At 47.2% G+C, this 23,026-nt stretch overlaps 2 protein-coding genes and 1 non-coding gene across 4 annotated transcripts; 1 reads left to right on the top strand and 2 right to left on the bottom strand.

The window, feature by feature from the left end:
* Nucleotides 1-253: 253 nt before the first annotated feature.
* LOC135806906 (vesicle transport protein SFT2B-like) lies at nucleotides 254-6,310 on the bottom strand. Its single transcript, XM_065321066.1, has 8 exons — nucleotides 6,120-6,310; nucleotides 5,937-6,023; nucleotides 4,921-5,000; nucleotides 3,945-4,026; nucleotides 2,560-2,595; nucleotides 2,014-2,072; nucleotides 1,355-1,384; nucleotides 254-769 (listed from the first exon to the last, which is right to left on the bottom strand). The coding sequence occupies exons 1-8, from the start codon at nucleotides 6,201-6,203 to the stop codon at nucleotides 733-735; spliced, it is 495 nt and encodes a 164-aa protein (XP_065177138.1). The 5' UTR covers nucleotides 6,204-6,310; the 3' UTR covers nucleotides 254-732.
* A 116-nt stretch (nucleotides 6,311-6,426) lies between these two features.
* On the top strand, nucleotides 6,427-6,497 carry Trnag-ccc (transfer RNA glycine (anticodon CCC)). The gene has a single exon. It is a non-coding gene; the product is annotated as a tRNA-Gly (tRNA).
* An 807-nt stretch (nucleotides 6,498-7,304) lies between these two features.
* On the bottom strand, nucleotides 7,305-18,719 carry LOC135819616 (serine/threonine-protein kinase tricornered-like). Of its 2 annotated transcripts, none has more exons than XM_065332857.1 (11): nucleotides 18,329-18,719; nucleotides 16,610-16,667; nucleotides 16,042-16,164; nucleotides 15,694-15,777; nucleotides 14,869-14,992; nucleotides 14,018-14,449; nucleotides 13,796-13,828; nucleotides 13,321-13,411; nucleotides 12,819-12,914; nucleotides 12,042-12,136; nucleotides 7,305-8,456 (listed from the first exon to the last, which is right to left on the bottom strand). In XM_065332857.1, exons 1-11 carry the CDS (start codon nucleotides 18,445-18,447, stop codon nucleotides 8,356-8,358), a joined length of 1,356 nt encoding a protein of 451 aa, XP_065188929.1. In that variant the 5' UTR covers nucleotides 18,448-18,719; the 3' UTR covers nucleotides 7,305-8,355. The 2 variants fall into 2 exon arrangements, with proteins under 2 accessions (XP_065188929.1, XP_065188938.1); XM_065332866.1 differs by having other exon boundaries at nucleotides 7,305-8,453; nucleotides 18,329-18,718.
* Nucleotides 18,720-23,026: the final 4,307 nt, after the last annotated feature.

Genomic DNA, 23,026 nt, shown 5'->3' with positions numbered 1-23,026 from the left:
TAATGCGGATCTTTGCATCATAATACCATACACATCTGAGGGGAACCTGGGGGCTCTCGAATCAATAACAACTGTGTCCTGCCTTGAGACCGGCCTTGCGGTGGTGTAGAGTGTACGCATGAATTCAGAAGATCCGACTACGCTCAACCAATACCTTATGCAGAGCTGGATCACGCGTTGCACACTCTGGGGGTCACGTACTCTTGGTTTTACTGTACTTGCTGTCAGGGTACGGATCAGCGAGCAAACCAGATATGTATATGGCTTCTGCTATCAGAATGAGCAAAATAGACTGGAAGATTCGTCCACACATTGCCAAGTTAGCATTTGCCACTGATCGGAACTTCAGAAGGGACATTCACTACAGAAAAGATACACAATCTACTATAACAGTTACTGTGTGTCTCAAATTGAATAAATACTACGTCAAGGTAAAAACGATGAGAATTCAGGGGCGACAGATCGCTGTGAAGTCCTATGAAGCAGAGTGACGAACAAGTATTTGAAGCACGATATGGACAAAGAGAACAGCATGGTAAGAATCAATGAAAAGATAAAGCCTGTGTGGTACAGCGATACGAACTATAGCTCATTCCGGCCGTTTAATGGGGAGATGAAAGCGTAACTCGATGATTCTGAGGAGCGACTGTGTTGCAGTTTGGGATATTTCTTTGAAGCGAGCAAGCATTATCAATCATCCCATTCGATTCCAAGAAATGCTAGAAGAGCTCCTCACACACATGCCGTGACGCAGGATTTGACAGCATTCCTGCAGTAGATAAACAAAGGACAGGAGTCTAAATGAAAAGGATGCTGAAAAATGGTAGGAAATGCCTGCAGACATGTGCACAGTGGAGTCGCATGCCGAAGAGCGTGGAGCCCAAGAACACTCAGCCTGAAACACTACAGTCAGAGTGCGACAGCCTAAAGTTAAGAACGGCGGTGTTTGTTTTCTGCTATACAGCTGTACTACTAGGACGAAGGTTTTTGTTCCTACATATGATTGTCACGATCTCTACTAGAACTCATTCATTCCATCGTCATCTTTGAATCATTTGTTCCCCGGAATTTTGCAGCTGACAACCTCCAAAGCTGATCACATGTTGCAGTTTCCGCACATTCACTGACAGTACTCAGCTCACATTTCCCACAACCTCTTGTGCATATTTCCAAAATTCCCCAGAATTTTCCATGAGAGCGCATATTCTTGATTTTCCCCAGAATTTTCCATGAGAAACCGTAACATGTGCAAGGGAATATAAATCGCAGTGTTTCTAAAGAAAGAAAGACAGACCAGGAGATGGAGATGAGCTGATAGTTTGTGCGATGGCATGAGTGGGACTTCTGTTCTTACCGTGCAAATGGGATATACGAGAGAGAATACCTGAACAAGGGAAACACACACACACACACACACACACACACACAAGCACGCGCGCACCCACACATACGCACACACACACACACACCCACACACACCCATAACACATTCTTGACCTTGATAACTAAAGACTGCAGGAGGACAACCATGATTACTGTATTGCTGTTACTGGCGCCATCAAGAGTATATACCCCCTCCCCCCCCTCCCCCCCAAGAGTGTGCAACTCTGCATATGGGGTCTCCGACGGCAAAAACTCACATCACGTGTCTCAGATACATTCGTACTACGTACACACGAAGGATAGCGTGCGCGCAATCCGATCTGCCATGATCATGCAGGGGATTTGCATACCCGCAGTGAGTTTCTGTCAGAGAGTGCTTTTTTTATTACTCCGCTGCTCGCAAAAAGCGGGCTGGAAACGTACAACTGCGACACTGCACCACGTGATGTGAGTTTTCGCCGTTGGCGTACCCCATAGAAAGGGTATCAGGACATTCAGGAGTTGCACACTCTTGGGGGGTTATATATTATACTCGTGGCGCCATAACACCACAAACTATGTACCAGTGCCAATAACGGGAGACCAACACTTTTGCTAACTGTTCACAAGGGCATACACATTAACACTTACCATGCCATGGCAAGGAACTGAAATATCGCGAAGATGATGCAAAGTCCGCCTTTCTTCCACTGCAGATAGACATGCATGAGCAGATATACACAAGTTCATCTTGGTTGACAATGATATGCTGGAAGATTCCAATTACATGTACAACAGGAACGTGAGTACGCCTGGTTTCTCAAAGGACCCATCAGTAATAGCTACTATGTAGCACTAAAATATAGGTATGACTCATACATATTTCAGTGTCGCGATGCCTGATGTGTTCAGGTGTAACTTGTGAAATAGTCCCTCCAGGGGGAGACAAGGAGGGTTGCTCACACACAGTGCATACTGCATAGTGCTTCCGGTGAAACTTACATATGGCTCCCGGTATTCATGGTATTTACACCTCCAAATTTTTTTAATGAAGCGTACGGTGATACGATCTAGGTGAATGCATTACTTTCCACACAATTTGAAATTCCACTCAGTGAGTAGCAATCATGTAGATGATGACGTGACATAGGCGTGCATTACTTGTGTGATATTGATTATACTGTTCCAACGTCTTACCCAGAGAGCAGAGCACAGCGTTAGCGCAATCATTACCTACAGGAGGAAGAGAGGAAGAGAGAGAGAGGGAGAGAGACGCACGCGCACGCACACACACACGCGCGCACACACACACGCGCGCACGCACACACACACGCACACACACATACACACACACACGCACACACACATGCGCACGCACACACACACAGAAGGTAAATATCTGAGCAATATAATAACAAAGGGTTTGCTCCCCACACCGGAGCTCGCGCTATTCCGCCGCCGGAGCAAACCCTTTCTTACAAATCATCGCCGAAGTGGCAACCACTACTTCGTAATATAATAACACCTTACAAACATGCTAGTTTTGGAAGGTAGGGCCACCCTTTCTTTTTTCGTTGTTTAACGTCCGCGCCCGCGTACCTTTTTGCCTCCGACCGGAAAAAAACAAGAAAGTAGTAGTACCAATAATATGCGAAGTTGTAAATACATGATTGTGTAGTTTCACAGTGTGCCGATCATGACCTTAAACTTATAATCTTGCCTCCCGGGCATGCCTTTGTCTTGTGTTCTTTTTCTTATTTTGTTGGCTTTTAAATATCGTACGGTGTGTGTCCTAGTAAAAATCCAGATGTAATGAATTCATGACATGCTAACTCCATGCTATGTACCTGTTTTGTTGGATTCATCAGGCATGTGCTCCAATGTACCATCAAAGAGTGTTGTTCTATGCCTGCAAGTGTCGTTAGACCCAGAAATATTGTATATATCACATGCTTTACTGGTCAAAATGTTTGATTGGGGTTTCCAGTTTTTGGAATGGGCTTTTTTTTTTCGCCCTCCCGCGTACCTTTTCGCGAAAAAAAGGACGTTAAACAATGAATTAACAAAGGGTGGCCTAGTCAAGATACCCATTCTTTTCATCAAAATGACTAATGTATTTCCAGGCCCGGTTGAACATTTCAACCACCTCTCGGCCCCGGGCTTACTAATTGTCGGACTGGCACTGATATTTGGAATAGGGAAAACTTCAGGAAATATGGTATGCGTTCCACAACTCGCAAAACCTTTCTACTTTCAAAGTCAGTCCTTGCACACACTCTGCACAAAAGCAGTCAAATCTGCTTGTGTGGCCAAACAGCCAATCGTTTGCACTGTGAAGACAAAGTACTGTGGCCACAGTGTACATGGTAGACCTGCCGTAGCGGGCAGGGCAGCTACTTTCTGAACCTGGCCATAAAAGAGATTGACTGCCACACAACGCCTTACGTTTTGTATTCTGCAAATTGTTACCAGTTACGACACGATTGTATCTGAACGCCGGTAATTGACACAGCCTCGGGAACACCCAAGTTAGTTATGGTTCTCTTTGTGTGAATGCCTGGTTGAACACACACCAAACTCACAAGCAACACAATCACGGCGATGAGTCTCTTCTCGGCAAACATGTTCTTTAGCTGCTTGGCTGGGCCGACTAGGAAGAAAGAGCTATTCACAAACAGTGCAAAGAGACAGAGACAGAGACAATACACAACAACATGTTACGAGTATTTTCTAGTTTACAACATGTCCACATTCCTACTCAAATTTCATGCAACGTGATCACCAAGCAGAATCATTCTTACACCGGCTAGAACTATTTTGCCCGGTGATTGTGTAGCGTGAAACTTGAGTTGCCAAATAAACTCGTTCCACCTTATTTGTACCGTCCGGAAACTTTACTGTCTGTGGCATTGAGCACTGTGTGAACAGGGGAGTAATTCAAATTCTACTAAAGCACTGTGTTCCCACATTCCTATCGAGCTTTGCCATTCCATTGCCAGAAGTAGGCCTAGCCAGAAGACAGGCACCTCTACAAGACTTAGTGTTGGATTGGATGAACTCATGGCAGTAGAGTTAAGTCTTCTTCATAATTCTTCCACCAGCTGCAATATAGGAGAATGAGCTGCAGTGGGATGACAGCTGAGTTGGGGGGGGGGGGGGGGGGGGGTCCGTGACAGGGTAGGGGCTCGCCCTCCAGTGGAGATTTGGAAATTTTCGGCAACATCAGACCCCGGTTCCTGAATTTTGAGCTTTTTTCAGCTACATGCAGCACTGTGCATGCATATTGTGGATTTCATGCTCGAGTGTACGGCTGCACAGGAAACTGAAAAGTTCTGGATCGATCTGGCAAAACTGGGGGTCCAGCTCCCTTTGCTCCATTCCACCACCAATATGCAGCGGCTGCAATGCAAGCAGAGCTGATTGATCTCGACGAAATCGTGAAAATGGTGTCTGGAAATGCACATTCACCGTATGATTAATAGCATGCACAAAGCCCAGCCCGGCCCGGCCCAGCCCATGGCCCGGCCCAGCCCATGGCCCAGCCCAGCCCAGCCTTACCTTGCGAGTGCAGTTACAGTACCAAACGAGTAGCAAAGGCCAAACGCAGTGTAGTTCTGTGTAAACACCATGACGTAAGCCTGAGGATAAGCAAAGTACAAGATAAAGCGACGAAAAGAACAGCTTGCCCTTCCAGTTCCGAGTCATGTCAGTCGGCATCATCGAATTACTAGTGATGTGTTCTTAGTTGACAAGTTGATCATCATGGTTCGAACCATTGGTATTCTGTATGTGTGTGTGTGTGTGTGTGTGTGTGTGTGTGTGTGTGTGTGTGTGTGTGCGCGCGTGCGTGCGTGTGTGGTGGTGGTGGTGGTGTGTGTGTGTGTGTGGTGTGTGTGTGTGTGTGTGGTGTGTGTGTGATTCCCTGAGCAGCACCATGGCAGGAGCACATCTCCAACACCACTCTCCTCGAGCGAGCCAAGCTGCAGCCAACTGAGGAGACACTGAAAACGAGTCGACTCGGCTGGTTAAGCCATGTTGCTCGAATGGATGCCTCGCGTATGCCAAAGTGTGTCCTCTTCGGCGAACTGGAAAAGACTCGGCCACGTCAAGGGCCTCGGAAGCGGTGGCAGGACAATGTTGTGTCCGACACAAAGGACGGCCAGATAGTGGAGTGGTAGGACCTCGCCCAGGATCGCAGAGAGCAGTATGCAGCACCATTCCTCCTACCGAGCTTGGCACCTTAGACTTTGTTTGCAGTTGTCGAAAGAGTTATGGGCGCCGCCAGGATTTGACTCGCCATGCCCGATTCTGCTCGTGACTTGAACACTGCTGGTCCCTTCGGGACCTGCTATCACCTCCGGATGCCGATGGGCATATTGTATTGTATTGCGTGTGTGTGCACATGGGCGTGCCGGTGTAGCCAGAGCTACAGCAATGCATGGTGAAAAGCTCGCACTGCACTGACACCCTATGTTGGTGACCTAGACATACATGTACCATTATGATATCACGAACAAACTGGAATACGGTATACTATGCATGCATATACTGTACATCTAGTGTACTCAACTTACGATGATGGAAAGGCACAGACCAGTGGCAAAGCAGCATGCAAAACCTTTGATACGGGTTTCCCAGCTCAGGCTAGCACAGCAGTTCATCTATATGCACGCCACACAATCCACAGCAGGTATACATTGCATACGATAAGAAAACCATAATTTAATAGTGGGGAGAAAGTCGACTCTTGAGCTCACATCATTTTTTAGTTCATCGACAATTCCGGTTGACTCCTTCGCATCAGGATTCACAGAATCCTTGAACTTTTTGAAGTTCACCATGACCGAAAGCCTACTTTGCTGGAACACTGGAGAAACTGTCGAAGTCAACAGATGCCTGTCCTAGATCCTGAACAAAATTGAAAACCTTCAAGTGAACATGGTTTGACAAGGAAATGCTCGAAGTGTCGAATGATGACACAGGGAACCGCGATGTGTGTGGGTGGCGCTGACCACTGAAACCACACACTGATATGATTGTTCTGCTCTGCATGTCAGGGTGTCTGCGCCGTTGGTGTAGTGGTATCATGCAAGATTCCCATTCTTGCGACTCGGGTTCGATTCCCGGACGGCGCATACTTTTGACCCTCGCTTCTTTTTTTCTTCTTTTCCTGTGCGACTACAGTTGGTATACTGGGTGGGTATGATTGTTTTTGGTATGAACTACATGTATGAAGCGAATCAATCAATGCCTCATCAGGCCATTCAGGGTTGATCTTCATGACCTGGGTGCTACTACAGCATAGGTAAGGTAGTAATTATACTCTTGGTAACTTGGTAATCTTTGTATATTGCGGGGTTGATTAAGTTGATTGAAAGGTGTTAATTCTGCCTCTATAATACAGTCAACTTCGCTTATAACGACACTCGGCGGGGCATCAGAAAAGTGTCCTTATTCGCGAAGTGTCGTAATACCCGAAGTCTCATTATATGTGTCACAATTGGGTGGATGGGACTTTGCTCAGGGCATGAAAATTCTGTCGTTATTCGCGAATTGTCGTTATTAGCGAAGTTGACTGTATACCAGTACTGTAACAGACACTTTTATCGTGTTTGACAAAAAGAAGATCAGACACGCCAAGGGATTTGTGAACTTTTATCAGACTCATTGACCAGGGCCAGGGTGTCATTGATCATGCAATATATCAATTATAAAAGGTGTCAATCATTGAATTGTGTAAAGAAAGGGTTTGTCATCGGCAAATGATGCCGGAGTGGAAAGCGACCTGGCTTGGTGTGCCTCAGCCATTGGCGATCAGGCCGCAGTATATCACTCAGCAGGCGTGTTGACCGTTTTACTAGTCAAACCGGACAACACACAGCAGCCACCCTCATATCCAGGAGCACACGCACACACATATGGCCAAAGCAACACACCACGGATTGGGGTTAACGAAGTTTTCGCATTTCAACTGCTCCAAACTGGGCAAATTTTAGCAATAAAGCAATAAAGCAACAATGACGACAATGAAAACAACGACGACGACGACAGCGACAACAAACTATCAAATCAGTATAGCACCGGGTGCAAGCATAACACACTGAGGCGAACAGGTGAAGGGCAACACACACACACAAACACACACGCACACACACACATATGCACGCATACACACACACACACGCACATACGCGTGCACACACACACACGCGTGCACACAAACACACACGCACCATACACACACACATACACACACACACCATACACACACACACCATACACACACACGCACACACACACCAAACACATCCGCAGCAATGCACACCAGCGAACGTGAGTGGCAACAGCAGGAACAAGGAGAAGAGCTACATGAGGAGGATGAAAACAGGGCAGACAGTCAAGGCCAGATGCAAAGGAGCGGAATAAAGAAATACGTGCGGTAGATGCGGACTACTGAAATGATGTGGTGAAGCAGAATGGGGCCTGTTGGCGATGGATCAATTATACATGTGTAGGTAAGCGTGGAGTCCATTTTAGGGTGAGCTTCTAAAAGCAATTTCTTGGGGATTGGAGGGACGGGAAGGGGAGCTAAGTCCTGGAAAGGGACTGTGCATAAATACTAAAAGAACCCGTTTCGCTGATTGGCAACGGTGTGGTATATCATGTGTGGGTGTGGCCCACTCTGATATCAACAACTAGAATGATGCGGTACTCCGCCCACGAGTGCATGCACGCACCAGGTGCGCACGCCGGGAGCGGAGCGAAAGAAGAAAGCGAGAGAGGATAAGTCAATGTGTTATGCAGCAAATTGACGCAGCGCACCAGTGATCAGCTACTAAACGTAATGTGCACATCCCCATAGGTGGTGGCACACCACACATTAGCAGGATAATTAAAAAAAAAAAACATAGCGCGGTTCAGTTGTGACAGAGAACCAATGCTCAATTCGAGTCAGTCAAAGTTCTACTCGACCTACATGTTCTCACTGGAGAGCTAAAGCTTGAATCCGCGTTGGGTGAGGCCTTCAAACCGCTTGAATGTATAATTGCTAAATACCCAATCACGGTCATCTCCTTTTTCTGCTTGGGGATCTACTACAGCAGGAATGAGAGTGGCACACACGTTTCACACACATTTCACACACGTTTCACACACACACAACAAAATTTCAAGGTGACAGTATTGTGGTGACATTCACATGTACGAGTTTAGTGTGTACTTCGAAGTAGTACTCGGTACATACCGAGCTCTGTGTCTTTCTCTTGTCTCCATAATATTATACTGCATGCATTCACATGACGCGCTTTAATTTATCAGTTTGACCAAGAGTACATAAACCAGAGAGTGCAACTGTGCAGATCAGCGCAGCTCGTGCACAACGTCACCCTGATGAGGTGAGCCAAGCTGCGACTGGCGTACAGCTCAGATTTTCGTGTTTCACAGTCCGGAATTCAGCCAAGTTTGCATGATTTAGACGTCCTGTTTTAGGATTTCGGTGTTTTTGTGACTGCGTACGCTGTGTACATCCGCTGGCAAGCAAATTCACCATGCTATCCGTACCAAAAACCGAAATCAGGGCAAACTCAGTGACCTTCACCACTGTGACTGGTTACGCAACTTTCCACCGTACCTGTGGCTTACCATGCCGTCAGAAATGACGTACTGCACGGATTACGCTCCCACAGGAACCATCCCGAGTTGCACACTCTGGTTTATGTACTCTCTGTTCCTTGAACGTGTTTTGAACGTGTTTCCCCCCGCTAAAGCGAATAAATGCCTGGTGACCCCCAAAAAGCCCGTGGTAAAGGTCTTCTATCGGCTAACCCTCTTCCGAATATTCAAATGAAACCTTGGGCAAAGTCTCCATCTTCGTGCCAAAAATATTTGAAGTTTCCAAAATGGCAGGAAATACTGTATCCATACACTGTACCCCGTATTCTTAGGCTGCATGTGCATGTAGCAACCTTTATTCCATCCAAGGTGTTTCATATCACCTATAGGGTATGTACTCCGTCTTCCCAAAGTTTTACGAGAATGTGATCACCCATTCCAAAGATATTCCATTTCTAACCAACATTGCCCGCTTTAGCCGCAAAAATCAACATAGTCATTGGCTATTCACCCTTCCTGAAGAGCGAGATGCCCAGTAGGCCTTATACAACTATAATTTCAGATCCCTTAGACCTTTGTGCTGTACTTACCGACAAAATACATCCATATGCCCAACTTAAAAATTTCAACCTAAGGAGCCATCCGTAAATACCGATATTTATTTAGAAACGAAAACTAGTCATTTTTCTTCAACCCCCCTCCCCGAGAAATGAACACATACAAATGGTACATGGTATCGATATTTTTTTCTTCCTTTTTTCTGGACATGCCCACACATATAAACTGTGCATCGATATTTTTCGAGAAACGAACAGGCGCTCAACCCCCTCCCCCCTAAATGATTAATTTTCGTTTCTAAATAAATATCTATATTAAATTTACGGATGGCCCCCTTAAACTGCCCAAACTACCTTTTAAACCATGGTCATGCAGTAGTAATGCTCAAAGTTCTACAAAACAGTCTGTCAATTCCCGAAGTCAGCGGTAGACGACGTGGCTGCGCAGATGGGACCGGCATGTCCCGTTGAGTTCTCCCTCAATCCGCCAGTGTCGGCCTTCACCCCACTGGCATCGAGAGCGCCACTGCCACACCGCCACAGTCACTGTTGAATCGGGATTGCCCCTCAGTGGCAACACCCACCCAGTCGGTGAGAGATCAATCGGCGCCAGTTGCAGCTATGCATCGATACGACTCTATGCCCGCACTGGGTCGAAACTGATCCGCCTCGTCAACCACGCCGTGAGTGAAGCGGCAGCGTATGCTGCACAAGCGGCAGTAAGTGCGTTAAGTGACACTCACCACAGTTCTCAGCCAAAGGCGCAGCTGCCGAAACTGAGCCTACCCAGCTCTAGTGGTGACGTGTTGGAATGGCCAGACTACTGGGACTCTTATCTCCATATACAGTATACTGCATGCATTCACGTTACGCGCTTATCAGTTTGACCCCGAGTTCATGTCTGCTATCCCGTGTCTCTATTTCTGTTTATTCCCGTAGCTATGCAGAAGACGTTACTTCAGTAACGTCTGGCGCTAGCCAGGGTCCACACAGCTTTAATCTGGTATTTGTTTGTGTGTTTGTGTCACGCCTGGCGCTATCCGTATCTGACGGCAAAAAAGCATAGGATGTTATAATTTTTTCAATTCTCCTATTTTTTTCAGGCATATCCTGGGATTCGAACCCGCACTATCGCCCTACATGCATTCCCCCATAGGGCCATACACTTCGCATTCATACCCATTCTTCCAAGTTGCTTCACGTTATTATCTTGCGTTTGAAAGCCCTATTCGAATATTGCGGGCAGCTGTATGTGGCCAGCTGTGTTTGATGGTACGGTACGGTAGGGAGACGGTGTCGTATTACCCTCGATCGTACCTGTCCCGTACCTATCCCCTACCGTACCGTGCCATCAAAGACGGCTGGCCACAATGCATATTCAAATAGGGCTTTCAAATGCAAGATCACAATGTGAAACAACTTGGAAGAATGGGTACGAATGCGAAGTGTATGGGGGAATGCATGTAGGGCGATAGTGCGGGTTCGAATCCCAGGATATGCCTGAAAAAAAAATAGGAGAATTGAAAAATTTATAACATCCTATGCTTTTTTTGCCGGTAGATACGGATAGCGCCAGGCGTGACACAAACAAACAAATGTATGCGAAGTGTATCGGGGGATGCATGCAGGGCGCGCGATAGTGCGGGTTCGAATCCCAGGTTATGTCTTTAAAAAAAAGGATTTTTTAAAAGAATTTATAACATCCCTATGCTTTTTTTTTGTCTAGGTCATCAAGGCAAAAAAAGCATAGCGTAGGGCCCTGAGCTTCCAAGCTCTCTCGTTTCCACGTGGTACACGGTTACGGTGTAGCGCTGCACTTGTTCCGTCACTTTGAACTTTAGCATAAATCGCAACTACTTGTACTTCAGTCATGCTCACACTTCCTTTTTGGTTGCATAGGTCACGTACCCCGCGTGCCGTTCTCCTGCACTCTACTGCACAGGACGGTAGTGTTCCACTTTTATTTCGCCGTGTCCTTTTCTGGCTGGCTCCTTTGGCTGTTTGGTCCTTGGGAGAAAAGGGCTTGCTTTTCCCTTGGTAGTGTGAAGTCAGTGGCTGTTTTAGGACTCCCTTAGATTATGTATTCGAAGTAAACACAACGTAGAATTATCACAATTGTCTCTTGTGTATCATATCCGTCCGATGTCACCAAATCGTCAAAAGTATGTTATCACAGCTTTGCAAATGTAAGCACACACCCCTGACCCGAGGGAGGAAGAGGGAGAGAGAGAAAGGGAGAGAGAGAGAGTGTGTGTGTGTGTGTGTGTGCGTAGCTGGTAGAGAGTGCAGCAGACACAAATGGAACAGCACAACACTACTGCAGCACAACACCAGAATTTGTTTACGGGTCCCGACTTTAAAATTTTTTTTTTTACGAGTGTTGTACTTTCCTAACTTTTTTACCTTGATTTTTACACCACAACAGGCCATTCGTCAATGGTGAAGCCAATGTATGCAGAATTTTGTTGTGCTGGGACACATCTGAGCCCTGCATATGAATTCCACACTTACCAACTGGCAGTTTGAGCTCATCATTTGGGAACTCATCAAAGTTGGACGTATCATCAATCGACTTGACCTCAACACCGAGAGCGGCTGGTCGATCACTGGGGAATAAGAAAAAGGAAGAGCATTTGCACACTACAGATTCCGCAGCCTTGCCCTTGTGGGCCTGTCAGTGCAAGCCAACAGCTAGAAAAGAACGAAGTTAGAATGAAACAGGGTGAAACTATAGTACATGACCTGTAGTTGCACTTCCCTACAGTACTGACGGGTGTCTAGCCTAGGCCGTTCTTATTTTCATGTACTACAGTCTATGCACAGTTGAGTCACCATGTATACATTGGTATGCTGTGCTTGGTGAAATTCTAGCCTGCTCTTTCTTCGGCTCTCCGTTCTTCGCCACCTGACAATACTGTACCCACTAACTGCTGACATCACACAAGCCAAAGACAGTGACTCTAGGATTTTGAGCTAGCAGTTACAAGTACATGTATATGTACATGTACCAGCATTGCAACTTCACAATCCACATGGACTGCTCTGTACCTGCTCCAGTTGTGAGTACAATGAGCACAACATGCAATGAGATAATACTGTCGTGGACATGGAAATCCGATCGGAATACCATGGCCGGCGCCCCTGCTGCTTTTAGCGTGCACATGTATCGGTACATGCACTGTAAAAATGAACCAGCAGTGCTCGTGGCTGCAAGGCCAGCGCCCCGTGGCTGCTTGACTTCTGAACGGATTTCAATGTCTGCTACAGTAGGTGGCAGAAAGCACTCACCGAATATGTTCCCAGTCGATGCCGTTGAAGAACGGGTGTGCCTGCAACTCGTGGAGGCCACCACGCCCAAGCCGATTATCAGCATCACAGATAAGTCTGCAGTTCAAACAAGCACAGATACACCACATACACGCACGCACGCACGCACACACACACACACACACACACACACACACACACACACACACACACACACACACACACACACACACACACACACACACACACACACAAGAGTGATGCAATCAAACTCCAAATGAAGCAGTCAAGTGGAAAATCAAGCAAAGTGCAAAACCTACCAGTCCACACAATTTCAACAGCTAGTTTTGTTTAAACAATGAACTTGACAGCATGCCCAATTCACTGGTTTATATTGTGCTACAGTAAGCAAAAGAAATACAAGAGAAGATAAGTATTATGTACATGTACTAGAGAGCACCCACTCAGCTTTACAGACACATGCACCACAGAAGACTTGTCAAAACTCCAAAGGCACGCTCACCCTCTTATTAGGCTCTCTGCGTCGGGGGAAATGGGTACTTCCACAGGGAAGACTAGAGTTGTCCTATGGTGCATCACCTTCCTGTAAGTTTCTGCAAACAGGAAGCAAGCCAGAGCAAACAGCAAAGATGGAGAGAGTTAACTGTCAGGGGCCATCCGGCATTACATGTATCAATAATTTTCAAGGAACAGAAAAGTTATGATCCTCCCCCTCCCGCGCCCTGAATGAAAAATATAATGAAGAGCCAGCTAGAATGGACTGATGTTTCAGCTATCAATATTTTTCAAAACGAAACCCACAATGTTGGGCAAGATGAAATATAAATTCCCCCAAAAATGCAGAATAACTAACACAGGCAGGACATCTAGCACGGCCACACTACAATCAAAATCAACTCAAGTGCATTTCTGACAACTTGTAAGTGGCATCCCATGGGGATACCAGCCCAGAGCTGTCTGGAAAAAAAACCACTTACCTTTCGCATCCTCTGAGCAGAAGGGAGGATACCCTGGACAAGAGGATGAGCACAAACACAAGCAACCCAAATCAGGTAAAAGGTACGAGCAATTGCAAAATACATACAAAATGTGAACACGAGCATTCAAAAACACATCCACCTACACACACACACACACACACACACACACACACGCGTTCGCATACTCACGAACGCAGCGCTTCACCGTACCAGTCTTACCGATTAACATTTCATACATGACAACGCCGAGAGACCACCAGTCACACGTCTTGCTATAGTCCTGCTGCATGAACACTTCCGGTGCAATGTAGTCCGGTGTGCCCACCGTGGAGTTGACCAGCGCACGCCGGTTCTTCTTCCAGCTCAAGGCACGGTGCTTGGAGTCCTGCTGCGAGGAGGTGAACGCCGTCGGTGTGCTCAGGTCGCGATAGAACTCCGTGCGATGCGCCTTCTTGAGTCCGGTGCACAGGCCAAAGTCGGAGAGCTTGAGGTGACCGCGGCTGTCCAGCAGCAGGTTATCCGGCTTAATGTCACGATGTATTACGCCGAGCCGGTGAATAGAGTCGATCGCCAGTGCCGCCTCCGCTGCGTAGAAGCGCGTAACCGGCTCCGATAGCGTGTCCTGCTTTATCAACAGTGTCATCATGTCACCTGCGTGTTAAGAGCAGGAGAATGCAACATGACAGCACGGCTCAGCACACTAAAGAATGTACAGTGCTGCTCAATGAAATCCAGTCGTGTCACTCAAGTTTGCGCCTTGCACCATTTTGCAGCCCAGTGTTCACAGGTCTAGGGCTGCGCAACGCCTGGCGCATACTTGAGCGACGCGACTGGATTTCATTGAACAGTACTGTACATGTGAATTGACTACAGACTGAGAAAAAGCTGCTCCACAAGTCTGTTCTACAGCACATATCACTACACAGCAATTCCTTGACGCACAACAGGGCTGCTCACTCACTGCTGCTGCTGCTGCTAGATCAGAGTGTCCAGAAAATTAACACATGCAGCGCCGTATGCCTAGCTACTATTCCCCAGCACACAACAGGCACTCGAGAAAGCCGACTCACCGCCGGGTAGAAACTCCATGATTAGATAGAGATTCACTTGATCCTGGAACGAGAAGTAAAGCTTAACGACCCACGGGTTGTCAGCCTCGACGAGAACATCACGTTCTGCACGCACATGGGCAACCTACAAACACGCAGCAAACACAAACTCCATTGATAGAGCAACAGGCTACCATCTTGCCAGTGGACTCGGTAGTGCCTTTAAAAGCAGACACCACCATCAAAGAGGCATGGGACCAAGGTGTTGAAACTCAACGACTGCCATAATTCCATCACACAACGAAACTTGACGAGGTAGGTAAAGGGGCGACATTTATTGGGGTAGACGAGAGACGAAACGATAAACTACAAGGTGACAACAAGAGAGAGAGAGAGAGAGAGAGAGAGAGAGAGAGAGAGAGAGAGAGAGAGAGAGTGAGTGTGTGTGTGTGAGAGAGAGAGAGAGAGAGAGAGAGAGAGAGAGAGAGAGAGAGAGAGAGAGAGCGAGCGAGAGAGAGAGAGAGACAGTGAGAGAGAGAGAAAGAGAGCTAGATAAAGGACCTGGGTAGCTATGGCAAATATGAGCGCACAAGTAGCTACCCAGGCCAACGAACAAACAGGGAGCATGGGAAGGTAAGTACGGGGTGCATGCAGGCCAGCGGGAAAAGGATGTGGAAGGAGGCAATATACGGGAGAAGGTAGCAACATCAGTGCCTTGCAGCACACAAAACCGACTATGGGCCTTCTCTCTCTCTCTCTCTCTCTCTCTCTCTCTCTCTCTCTCTCTCTCTCTCTCTCACTCATTCACTCTCACTCACACTCTCTCTCTTCTACCACAGCACCTACCTGCTCCTTCGCCAACATGTCCGACTTCCGAAGGGTTTTCATTGCGTAGACATGCCCCGTGTCATTCTTCTGAACGAGGCGAACCTAAAGCACAACGGAGTGATGTAGACAACATCAAAACTAAAAACCAATAGCAGTGCTACAGACTGAATTTGATGGCTCTGTGAGAACTAGTGTCATTGCCACCACAAACATGCGCTTTGCCAGTGACATAAACGTGATAGGAACAGCCATGCAAGAGCTCGTGGAGCGACGGAGTGCGTTGATCATTCTGTATGGTGCTATGGAATGAAGCCAAATGCCAGTAGAGCTAATAAACACCAACAGCTTCGAAGCAGGCGTGCATACCTCTCCAAAGGCACCACGGCCGATGACTTTTAGGGACTCAAAATCGTTAGGTCCGAGGCGGGCTCGTTTGAGACGCAGGAACTCAGTTTCTCTGACCGCTTGCTGGAGACGCCGTGATGTTCTCTAAACAATACAACAAGAGAACTTCATTAGTACAGACATAGCTAGCGCCATTAAAATAACTCTGTCAAACAACAACTCATCGCTAGGAAATCTAATAATTATTAGCACACTGACTAAAACACCCTACAATTCAACACACGGGGAATCAACTTCCAAACACCCACAGAACAATGTGGAAATTCACCCAAAGCTGGCAGTTTAATGGGCTCAGGTGATGAAAATCTCAGGGTCTACGGGCCCAGAGCCTGGGCGTCATCTAGAACCGCGTGATAGTACTGTACAGGCTCAGCAGTGAATGGGTTATCAGGGTTGCACCCTGACCACATCGTCACCTGTGATGCGGAGGGAAGAGCAAACTCAGCAGTGAATGGGTTATCAGGGTTGCACCCTGACCACATCGTGACCTGTGATGCGGAGGGAAGAGCAAACTCAGCAGTTCGCTAACCTCATCTTCGGTTATTGCCTTTCCAGCTTCAGCCAGTTGACGATCCAAATTTCTTAGCCTAAAAGCAGGCAAACGAGAAAGTACACACAAATGGGAGATATACAGAATTTCCAACAACAGTTTACAAACGTTCTGTGTTGCAAGTAGATCAAAGGCACTTTGGAATTACGCAGACTAACATGTAGCTGCCTGCCCTGCGTGAGCAGGTGCAGCTTCAATTTTGCCAATGGCCAAAGGATCAAACTTCGGCACCACGGGCAAATGAAACACAACCATTGAGCCGCCATCTTCAACGGCAAATTGCAAGCATTGCCATCAGGGTTTTCTGCTTTGCTCCAAAGCCGAATCAAGATGATTATATCTACTGCACAAGCTCACACGCCATGAGAAAGCGTGCGACAAGCATAGCACTGACCAATGCAGCTAACAGGCACAGGCACAGGCACATGGCTGGCAGCTTAATGACCTACACTCTAGAACTACTGAACATGTTTTACTACTTGAACGCCTAACAGTATTGCAGGGTCATTTGACATACAGTCAACTTCGCTAATAACGACTGCGGATATAACGACAATTCGCGAATAACGACAGAATTTCCATGCCCAGAGCAAAGTCCCATTCAACTGTAATACATAATGAGACTTCGGATATAAGGACGCTTCGCGAATAAGGACACTTTTCTGATGCCCCGCCGAGTGTCGTCATAAGCGAAGTTGACTACTCTAATTCCAGAAATTTTAGGTGCTCAATATTTTTGGTATGAGGGCAAAAGGCCAGGTTAGGCGAACAACATTTTCGGTACAGAGAACCAGTTTCCTATTGGGTTATGTGTGTTTGTTCTGTTTACAGAAATTTTACGTATGAAACAGATGCACCGAAAGCACCAAAAATAAAAGTACACTGAAATTTGTGAAATTTAATACAGTACTTTAAAAATACACGATCCGAAAAGTGAATTTTTCTTTGTGTTGAATCAAGAGTACATAAACAAAAGCATGCAACTCTGCTTGGTTTGGCCCTTGAATTTTAGTGCATTCTCCCAAAGCTGCATAATATCCCTCCATTCACTCCGTGTGTCGCGCATTCAAGCGAGACGTTTAAAAGAAGTTGTGAAACGAGCATGTCACGAGTGGACTATACCGATATGCCCCAGGTCTGGCCTGAATGATTAGGGAGCCTTGTGATAATCCACAAGTATAGCCAGTCTCACTCGAGGTGACTCGCAACGTACTCGCTCTGCAACTCACTAAACCTTTCCAATGACCAACTTGTCATGTGCTAGCTGGTGGGGAGCGTATTTGTCACAAGAGACCATTCGTCTTACACTGGAGTGAATAGTGGCATCAATGAAGACGTGTGGAATTTATATTCTGTGAAACACACTAACCCTACTTTTATCTTAGAAAAGGCTTTCTTTACGCTATACATGTAGTACTAAATGAGCCCGCAGGCCAATACAGTACTTTAAAATAGGAGTCAAAGTTTTGAAAGAAAAATGAGAATACTTCAAGTGGGAAACTAACGCCGTTACAGCAGATGGGGAAGCCAGAAGTACAAAACCTTGCACTCGGATTTTACTAGTGGGCTGCTGAAAATATGGATTGCATCTGGGGAAAAAGGCCGGAAAGATCTTGCACTCATACAAACCCCACACCGCAACATACAACACACCAAAAATACGAAACAAGAAATGAATTCTTGAAATGTAAAACTCACCGAGCCTGCCTTTCTTCGTGCTGGTTGATTAAATTGTCATAGTAATGCTCAATGCCGACCTTCGCTTTCGCAGCGTTGTCGATAACATGTTGTCTAATTTCGGGTGGATTTGAAGCCATTAGGTTGAAAACGTATTCCCTCTGTCAATTCAGCATTCCAACACGGGAGCAATCAGTCACTACAAAAAAAGAAATTTCTACGCCAACGCAGGGCCGCACACAACAGTAGCTTAGCAGATGGGCAACGTAAGCTGCACAGATGAAGAGAAAGAGATAACTGCAAAGGCAAGTTGAGAATCTTCCTGGTTTCCAGCTGGAATGAAGCTTCTTTTGACCCAACAGTCAATACCAGGTTGGTCAGTCAGCCACATACATTCCCACCTGATTTGTGGTAAAGTGCAATGCATTTATTGCACATCGATCTATGTTAGTATGTATAGGCATGCGGACGTCAACAGCACAGGTGAAGACAGTCAAGCATGCAAGTCGTTCAAAAAAGGGGGAGTAGTAAAATATTGACCCGACGGATACCGTCTTGCCATTCGAATATTTCAAACACGTCATCACATCTGCCTCTGGCCTGGCTGTGGCCTCTGTCTGGCTCTGGTTCCGACGGTTCAACTATTAGTATTACACTTGTAGTTCGCAGATCATATGTAATGATAAGCAAGCAAGCTTGGAGATTAAGAATCATTTCTCATCGCAGCTCAGTGACTCTGCAATTCAGCAATTTGGATCCTTCACTGGGGAACCTCGACCGCTGCAGCATCCCGTTTCAACGGAGGAAGTGAAAACAGCACTAGCAAGACTCAACAACGGTAGAGCTGCAGGACCCGACAACATCCCGGGTGAGCTGTTGAAGTACTCAGCCGATGCCACTGCTCCCGTCATAAACCGATGCATCAACAGCCTATTTCAGCAACACCGGGTAGAGCCATTCATCGGTCATGGCACACTAATACCTCTCCAGAAGCCCGGAAAGCCGGTGGGTGCTTTAACCAGTCTGCGACCGATCATCCTCCTGACAACTCTACGCAAAGTCATGTCGCTGGTAGTCCTCAAGCGCATCTCGCCAGCCGTAAACGATTTCCTATCACTGAACCAAAGTGGTTTTCGTGCAGGAAGGTCAACAGCTGATGTGGTCTGGTGCCATCGGTGGTTAGCAGCTACGACCCAGCGGTACCACTGGTCATTCAGCATACTGGGCATCGACATGTCACGTGCCTTTGACACGATCAGGCAAGGACAGTTGATGGACGTGGTTCAGCGATTCTTGGAAGAAGACGAGGTACGCTTGATCCGTTACCTGATCTCAGATACGAATTTGGCAGTCAGACTGGGCACGGAAACATCAAGCTCTTTCTCCACTAACATTGGTACCCCGCAAGGCGACTCCTTGTCGCCAATTCTATTCGTGATCTACCTGGAAGCTGCCCTGCAGGATGTGCGACAGCGAATGGCTGCACCTGTGGCCCGGCATCTTCCGTACGATGTGGAGTACGCCGATGATGTGGACTTCATCAGTATCTCTAGTGATTGGCTTCGGATGTTAGAGCCACAAGTTGCCACCATCTTGGGTACATGGTCCCTTACCGTCAACCAGACCAAGACAGAATTCACAGCCATCCAGCGAGAGGCCGATCGTGCTGATGAGCCATGGCGTATGGTCAAGAAACTCGGCTCTCTCCTTGGTGATGCAGAGGATGTCACCCGCAGAAAGCAGCTTGCGGCGATAGCGTTTAAGTCCCTCTGCCAGTTATGGAAGAGAAGAGACAAAGTGAGTCTGGAGGTGCGCGTCCGGCTGTATAACTGCTTCGTGTTACCTGTCTTGCTTTACAACTGCTCCACATGGGGCATCACTCGACAGACAATTGAAGCGCTGGAATCGTATCATCGGCGGCAACTTCGGCATATCTTGGGTATCAGGTGGCCCAACCGACTGTCGAACGATTTGGTTTACGAGCGCTGCAGTGCTGCTCCACTTGGCAACATTCTGGTGAATGCAAGATGGCGGTTGTTTGGCCACATCCTGCGATCAGATGAGCACACACCGGCTAGGGAGGCCATGAGTGGATTCTTTGGCTGCTCCGTGCCGGGATACCGTGGGCGGCCGCGGATCACGCTACCGGTCCTGCTGAATCAAGACGCGGAGCGAGTCGGCTGCCGTCTGAGGACTCCAAGGGACTTGCAGCTGATGGCTCAGCGAGCACTGGATCGCCGTGAATGGACATATCTGTGCAACGCAGTTACAGATGCGTACAAGGCAGAGTACTGGTGAAGGAAGTTGGCACTGCAATGGTTTGAGCTACATTCTTTGTTGTTGGTACTCTGATTATCCGTATTATCCGTATTCACATGGCCTTTGCCATTCATTCAGTATATTAATGTCATCAATAATGATATTCTTGTTTGTATTAGTTTATGTGACACCATTTTCTATTTTTCTTTGCCTGCCTGCCTGCTGGTGGCCTTTTTTCGCATGGTTCGGTGCAAGCGAATTTGGGCGAGCCCATTGACGCGGGAGCACAAATAATAATAATAATAATAATAATAGTTCGCAGTTCAGTTTTCTGCGGACTTGGAAGAGAGGCTGATGATTGCTGCGGGGTACGAGTCGAATGGTCTCGGTCCGAGGAAGCTGAGACGCTCCCTTCCTCCGGCCTTTAGTCCCAATCGAACTCGCACACTTCCACCGAAACTGGGTGACTGCGCCCTACTAGATGGGGATTTGTAAGGAAAAGTCACTAAAAGCGCCGTTTTCGTTCTTATAAAAGCACGGATGACCGCGATTGGTCCATTATGTTGTAGTCTTTTGGACGCTGAGTCGACTGATTTTGGTCCGAAAAGGTGGTGATGCAGCATTCGGCCCTTATTCCCAATCGAACACGGGTGACTCAGTAGTAAGCGGTCACGTCGCGGCTAATGTGTAGAGTAGAACCCGGGTTAGGGATCCACCTAACTCTGCGCGGCGGACATAGCTGGACTCAGTTGTACAGGGATGGGCAAAAAGGTGTGCAAAACGACTTTTTGTGAGTAGATGGACCCCGGAAAAATAGTTTGGAGCGAAAAAATTTACGGCTTCCTCGGAAACCGACGGGGGACCCCCCCCCCCCTTGGGCGGAAATTAAATCCCGGTATAAGGATCACCCGCACAATGTACATGCCAAGTGGACCCCCCCCCCCCCCCGGGCTCCGAAAGATCACCCGCACAATGTACGTGCCAAGTGCATATTTTGGGAAATCGTTATAATTATATGCACCTCGTTAGGATAATGGCATTTACAGTACTATGATTACGCAGTCACATATTCTGTACCCAGGTTTCGAATGAACAGAATGAACGGATCAAGTTGCGGCCATGTCAGTAAACGAACGACTGCACGTTACATCGTAAAAAGGGGATCACGTGGGATCCCATACACCCTCGCGAGCACGTGGACCTAGCATGGCGTGTACGTAGAGTGCATCAATTCTGGCGGGACCGGAATTAGCAATTCCGCCCTCTCTTCAGAATCGACGGAATTGGATTCCGTCGATTCTGATGACGGAATCTGTGTCGAATGATGCATCCACCATACCTAATCACTGATCAGTCTAGAATTGACCGAAATGTGTGTAATCAAACGTGCCCAATATCATGTACAATGTACATGTCCATGTACATAGTCATGTACATTCAGGGGCGTCGGTACCGGTGCGGCAGGTGCGGCCAAAGCCGCACCAATAAAAAGTTTCATCTAGTGATTTTTGAAGCAATGTAATATGAGCTAGTTGAGCCCAGTTTCCCTAACATTTTCCCAGGAAAAATTCGGGAATGCATTTTCATTGATTCACTGGGGCAAAAAAATAGAGCCCGGTACAGTCGATATCGTAGTGACCGTAGTGGTTCCGACACCCCTGCTTGAAGTTAAGACTCTTGTTGTCACACACCAAGACTCAAGAGACTACCCCCAGATGACTCAGTATAGCACCAGTGATCACGATGGTGCACACGGCAGCAATGCCTACTGGAATTACGATGATCAGCATATGCCGTCGACTGATACTCATAGCCTGTGCCTCGAACATCACCACAGGTCTCTTCCTCTAATTTATATATATATTTGCTCAACATCAAAGAGATGGAACCACTAGTCAACTTGAACATGATTACCCGGCTCTAGGCACTCAGCGTGCACTGATTTTTGCTACATTTCTCTTTGCCTGTCCTGCTCTGTTGAGGCTTTGCCCGGCCTGCCCTGTTCGCTGCATTATACTACTGCATTGTGTGATATCACAGGCCTGATCATCACTTGTTGTATCCGCTTGACATTGGTTCCACTGAGAGGCTACATTCCCCGGGAGTCACATAATAGGAGACTAAGGATATCCTACATTGGGAGCTTGCGGGAAAGGGAACTTCAAGTTTTTTTCCCCGGAATAAGGCAGGAGAAACTCGGCGTCTCCCGAGCACACTGAGCCAATGTATGATGGTAATCTGCTTCGTCCTTGCCTTCTCCGTCGAAACTACGAAGGTCTGTCACGTGTCTAACCTCTTTTACTGTTCACTGAGTACATATGCCCATCATCATGATCATTACAGGTCTACCCTCGTTACTAACGGTATGACATTTGTTGCAAGACACACCTCAATGGTAGACAAGGGTCCAAAATCCCCTGGCGCCTCGAACGCGTGTATGCAACTCCGGATAGTAGGTAA

Source organism: Sycon ciliatum, chromosome 1 (assembly GCF_964019385.1).
Source record: "Sycon ciliatum chromosome 1, ocSycCili1.1, whole genome shotgun sequence".
NCBI lineage: Eukaryota > Metazoa > Porifera > Calcarea > Leucosolenida > Sycettidae > Sycon > Sycon ciliatum.
Note: the sequence above shows the minus strand (reverse complement) of the source record. Positions and strands in the feature narration are given on the sequence as shown.